Source organism: Porites lutea, chromosome 1, assembly GCF_958299795.1.
Source record: "Porites lutea chromosome 1, jaPorLute2.1, whole genome shotgun sequence".
Classification (NCBI taxonomy): domain Eukaryota; kingdom Metazoa; phylum Cnidaria; class Anthozoa; order Scleractinia; family Poritidae; genus Porites; species Porites lutea.
Window position 1 is genome coordinate 4,354,162 of NC_133201.1, and position 6,039 is coordinate 4,360,200.

The 6,039-nt window shown below is 39.1% G+C and overlaps 1 protein-coding gene across 1 annotated transcript in view; it reads right to left on the minus strand.

Moving 5' to 3' along the window:
* LOC140943025 (pleckstrin homology domain-containing family M member 1-like) overlaps positions 1-6,039 on the minus strand; it is a 50,101-nt gene that overhangs the window by 9,412 nt on the left and 34,650 nt on the right. Inside the window, exons 3-9 of the mRNA XM_073392061.1 lie at positions 4,989-5,029; positions 3,933-4,011; positions 3,065-3,118; positions 2,378-2,473; positions 1,872-1,951; positions 1,622-1,692; positions 4-138 (exon numbers count right to left, since the gene is read on the minus strand). Of these exons, the coding sequence (XP_073248162.1) occupies positions 4-138; positions 1,622-1,692; positions 1,872-1,951; positions 2,378-2,473; positions 3,065-3,118; positions 3,933-4,011; positions 4,989-5,029 (556 nt within the window). The remainder of the gene's footprint in view (positions 1-3; positions 139-1,621; positions 1,693-1,871; positions 1,952-2,377; positions 2,474-3,064; positions 3,119-3,932; positions 4,012-4,988; positions 5,030-6,039) is intronic.

The window sequence follows — 6,039 nt, forward strand, 5'->3', positions numbered from 1 at the left end:
TACCTGCGTATGCTGGAGAGAGAGTTTGCGGTGAAACTTTGGGTAACTGCCATATTCCGCAGTACGCTAGTGTATCACCCGTCCAATTGTTAAGACCGGGCGTGTTGTAGTTGAAATCAAATTTGAATTCTCCCAGACCTGTGGAAAAAGTAATAATAGTCAAACTGAAATAATAATAGTAAAAAATTGCAGTTGTGTGAAACAAAGTCATGAAACTAGGAGATACAGTAAAAACTCGCGAGTAAGAACCTGGTTTTTAAGAACCTGTTAGGCTAAAACTTGCCAGTTATTTCCCCTCTATACAAGAACCTGTTTAGTCTAAAACTTGAAACTGGTTCTTATTTTAAAAATCTACAAAAAAAATCTGTACACTTGGGCAGGTAAGATAATTCAACAATCAGGATCCTCTCTGGAGACATAGGTGCCTTATTACTCCAACTGCAATTGTAATGGTATACAGGTTTTACCTATGGAATGAGCTGAATACCACTAAATACGGTACTCTTAGCGACAATGTATTTGTCTTTCAGAAAATAAAAACTATTTAAGAAACTAAATAGCCTAAATTTGTGCTACAGAACACACCCGCATATAACAACAAATGGATTAAGAACACCAGGCTGAAATTTGGCCAATAAAGCCCCATTTTTATAAGAACAAGATCAGCCTGAAATTGTAACATGTTCTTATAAAATAGAAAAACTGTCATAATTACAAAACATGTAAGTTTATGTTTGCTGTCAGATAACTTCATTTGTTGATATAATCAAATTACAGAATAATTATTTATTTTATTTTCCTAAAATATGCTAAATATACCTCTAGCAACATGTTTTGGATAGTATTAATAAATAAAAATTTAAGAACATTTTAAGAACATTTTGAGGCTGATTTGTCATTAAGCACCCGATAAATAAGAACTTAATCAGCTTGACCTCCGAAGTCGTGTGTTCTTATAAGCGGGTGTTTACTGTAATTACCATTTATGTAAGAACCTGTTTAGGCTAACCTGGGAAAATGCAGGTTCTTAGTCGCGGGTTTTTACTCTAAATCCAAGGGCGATTACCATGAGTCAGAACTGACTGGTCTTACCACTAAATTCATACTGAGGAAAGTTTGGTTATTTATCATGATCAGATCTGTCTATTCCTTAATAATACCTATGCACGGCTGAACAGTCATAGCAAGGAGCCCTAAAGTGTGGCCGCTTTTGATTTATTCAAGTTCTTTCGTGCAGATTTAATCCAATCGGAAGCCAACTGAAAACTGTCCTCGACATCTGATTGGTTAATGGCAGCATGAAAGAATGTGAATTGATTAAACGAGGTCCCACCTTTTGGTTTCTTGCGATACGTTTTTACCGAAAACTCTCTGAAAAATGCCGAGTTTTTTTTTAAAGATTACCTCTCCACCTGGCCTACGTCGCAGACGAAATTTAACCACCGTGACCACGCAGAGTTTAGTTTCGTCTGTGGCGGAGGCTACGGTCCTGCCGTTTTTTTATTTATTTATTTTTTTTCGCCGTTTTGGTAAGCGTCCTTAGTTATAATCTGTTTGAACCAGATCGGAAACAAGGTGGCAAGCTTTAACATAACAAGAAGAGAAAAAGGAGACAAGTTACCTTGCAAGAAGGTCTTCATGATTGATGGTAGTTCTGCATCCAGCAAAAATGCAGAAGGCTTGTAAGATTCTCTGGAGAAAACAAATACATTCTACGAACAATGCTTTTTTCGTCAACATGCAGAGACGTGGTTAAATCAGTGTTACGATTACGGACCGAACAGACTTCCCTCAGCCCACAAGCATGATTAGTTTTCAGTAGTAATGACCTTTAATTAAGGAAAAACCCTGAAAATTATCAGAGGACTTACAAAAGCTTGTTTTTGTCCATCAACAGTGTTTCAAGATAGCTTTCCATTAATCCATCATTCAAAGCAAGCCTAATCCATGCCTAAAGAGAAATATGATTCATTTAAAGCAGGATTGGAATGGGTTACTTCTTAAAGAAGACGGGTAAATGTATTCTCATAGGAAAACAACATGTGACGTTTCTAAAATTTTGGGCACCATTTTCATACTTGCGTGCGTCAGATAGTTAGAAGACGTTCATTACCCGTCCATTGTTCTTAAAGAAAGACTAACCCCTCGTCAGAACAAATAAAAGAATTCTGTGTTGTGTGAGGTTTATATCTTGAATTGTGGAGCTGCAGTACTAGTAGAAACATAGTAACATGTTAGTTGAATGAAAAGCGTTCACTGGTTTCGTCAGTGACAAATGTACAAGGAGCAGGTATATAGCAGGGCTCGCTCCACTGCCAACACTGCGCCTTCTTCAGATGGTCAGAGAGAAAAAGAAAGAAAACAACGTAGGACTTACCCGACATTTACCGACGTTCGTGTGAATTTGAGAAAGGTGCTCTAACTCATGCAGAACGTCCTTGTGCGTGAAATTGACAATCAGGGACCAAAAAGACTGCAACAGAACATAAATCAAATGAATGGTGTTATAAGAGAAAATAATGCCTCAACAACTCCACTTCACGTTATCCAGATCACAATAACGTGAGAATGTTGGTCCAGTCTTTTTCGAACCTCCAGCTGCAAGTACAGTATGTAATTAGCTGTAATTATACTTCCGCATGCGTATTACATGATTTGTTTTATACGGGAAACCGCAGAAAATGGGTTGGTAATGTTTTAGCCTGAGAAAACAGCTTCCATTTCGCGACGCTACCACTGATTTACCAGCGAAATGACGTTTGAGAAACGAGCGCAGAAATTCCACACTGAAGACGTGTCACTACCCAGATCTGGGTAGTGCTTCTGATTGGTCGTGCCGCGTGGGAAATTTGCTTCAACCAATCAAAAGCACTACCCAGATCTGGGTAGTGACGCGTCATCAGTATGGAATTTCTGCGCTTGTTTCTCAGACGTCGTTTCGCTTGTAAATCAGTGGTAGCGTCGCAAAATGTCAGCTGTTTTCTCAGTCTAGTAATGTTTCAAAGTTTGAATTCACTTTCTTCTGATTCTACTTGACTCTTTTCTGAAAATAAAGATAACTTACATGTGTAGGCATTGTCTCAGTGGATATCTTCCCAAGCAAGTTGAAAAAATTTGTCTGCAAAACAACATTGAATTAAATTCGCATGATGTGAAGGCCCTAGGGGCGGGGTACTCTCTGTAATGGCCAATACGGGAGGCTCTGTCCGAAAGGGGTCCTTTTTTCACGAGTCAGGTACTGAAAGGGTAGAGATTTCACTAGTTGAGGTATATGAAAGGGGAGCGAAATCTGTCATTGCAGTTTGTGAAAGGACCTAAAGGGCTAATAGGCGCATTTTATGGCAGTAAAAACGACAAGAAAACTTCGTGGATTAGTGATTTATTCATATTTAAAAGACAATGCAGTAAGAGTGATTTCAGTTGTCCCGTTAAAATTGATACTAACCAGTGAAAAATAGCTACAAGTAAGCAAATGAAGATAATAGAACAAGAGCACAATAGTGCATAGTATTCTACTACATATTTCACGGGGTAAGTAAGGGATGCAGCGTTCTGAACTAGTATGTAAAAGGGGTACCATTCGTCATTTCAAGGTATACGAAAAGGGTGCCTTTTCTGGCACAACTGGTAGATAAAAGAGTAAGGGATTGGACCACGGCAAGGAGCCTCCCGTATAAAGTTTTGTTGAGTATCCCCCCGGGTGTGAAGAAATTCAAAAATAAATAAATAAATTAGTAACAGTAAATGAGTCAAGAATAATCCTTGCGTCGAGCAACAGGCCTGCCACTAAAGCACTGCCAGTAGCGATCGCAGAAACAATTGTGGGAAGCATTTGGTCTCCAGATCCTTTCTGGTTTCTAAAGTGGATAATCAAGACGTAAAGCTTTTGGTGTGTATTTGTTAACACAAAAACTTAGGACAGTTTCCCTTACCTTAACCCCATGTTCTTGGTATCCATGAAGAAAGATGGCTTCCAAGAGAGAAGAAATTATCAAGGCATGTTCGTCATTCCTGAAAAGTAATTTCAACGTTAAAGGAACTGTGTCATGAAATTTTATATCTCGACCCATGTAAGGGAATCCGGAAAATTTTTGCGGTGGATTCCGGAATCCGGGACTTGGGAATCCGGAATACAACTCAAGGAATCCGGAACCCTAATAACGATTGGAATCCAGAGTACAAGTTCTACTGACAAATACTGGAATCCAAATACCTGGAATCCGGAATCCACAGTGTGGAATCCAGAATCCAAGACAGTCCTGGATTCCCTTACATAAGGCGATTTATCAAAATTCAAACAGTAGGAACTGGCACAAACTGAGTGAAACATTAAAATACCTAGTCAAAAGATGAAAAGAAGGTATTTAGATTGCAATTGTGGTTTTTTGAAAACTCGTTAGCCTGACAGCTTTTCAAAGTTCATTTTTGCTGTTTGTGACGTTTGCTGTAATGCTCGGGAGTGGTTTGATACGAACCTGTGATTTTGTCACTCACAAGAAATTCATCAAGTTCCATAGCGACTAAGGACGTGCATCAGCATTATTAGGGACTTTACGATCCGACGACGCGATGGTAACGAGAACGTAAAAAAATAGGTTTAACAGAACAAAACAACAACTCTGCACGTGCATCACACTTTTTTGTACATTTCTTTACCTTTTTTTGCACGACTACGATGTGAAATTGCCTAATTTGACATTTCAAGGAGGACTTCAACAACTGACGTCAAAGTTTTATTTCTCTTTCTGACCTTGGATAGGGATCCTAGGAATTCAACTCCAGGAGGGTTCGCCTACTTTTGATAAAGTAAATGGGTAGGAATAATCGCGATAAAGACTGCAAGAACGTAAATTCACTTTTTAAGTGACGTTCAGTGTTCGCTGCCATTGCGTCTTCGGATCGTAAAGTCCCTAGTAACCAAATGAAAAAGCATCTTTAAATCTGTGCAAAATTTACAACGATGTAGAATGACAAAACTCATTACTAACCTTTCCACCTCTACGTCTGTCCCAATGTGTTTTCTTTGAAGCTGTAGGGAGTAAGGAAACATTTCAAACTCTAAGAAATGAAAAACTACTTTAACAAACTATAAAACAGGCTTTCTTCCAAGTTCTCGACAACATTTGGTTGAACAGTTCATCATCTGGATAAAGTAGGCAATTGATTAATTTCGTTACACGCCCGCAGCTTAAGCAGTTATAGAGGATACCTCAATACTCTTTGGTGTGCAAAGAATTTCTGAAAGTTGCTGACGCTATCACGCGCAGCCAAGAGAATATAAGAAAGTAAAAGTAGCATTCTTTGGCTAAGTGTGTTGCGCACAAACTCAAGATGCTTGGAAATTAGGTGATCGTCATTGTTTTCGACAGTTAATTTACTGGGAGAAGTATGAAAGTAGTTTAAGAGCAGAGTGTACATATGAATAGCATTCAAAGGGCATTTGTTACTGGGCTGCCTTGAGCCGAACCAGCCAATATTTTGGCCTTGTGTCATGTACGTTTTTTCTGTGTCGAAAAATGAGAATGAAAGATTAACAGACACGCAGTAATTACTCAGGAAGTGCAAAGTGTTTCGTGTTTATTTCACTGTAAAATCTCACATGCACCGTCACACGGAAATTTCTGTTTATAACTGATTTCTCTAAGGCAACATTAGCAGTGTCTAAACATTTGGGGTTAATTCACCCACGTCTCAACTCGTGGTCACTGATACAAATACTCCACGCATGGCTTTATTGTTAAAAAATGCCTTATTTCTACTGCCATGAGGGTACAGTCAAGAGACCACCAAACTGCCATGGTTTGGCAGTCGCTTACAGGACGTAGTAGACTTTCTGCTAGTTGTCAAGGAGCGGAATATGCGAGAGCGCGCGAAAATTGTCACCCGTGAGGAAAGTGACAGATGCTTTCGAGTATCTACTGTCCCTGGGAAAATGTTGGATTACTCCTTGAGTTGGGGAGTGGAAGCCCATGAGAGGTTTCAGCTACAGTGCTCTGACTGGGTAAACTGTTTTTGGCATTTGGATAGGTGGTGGTGATT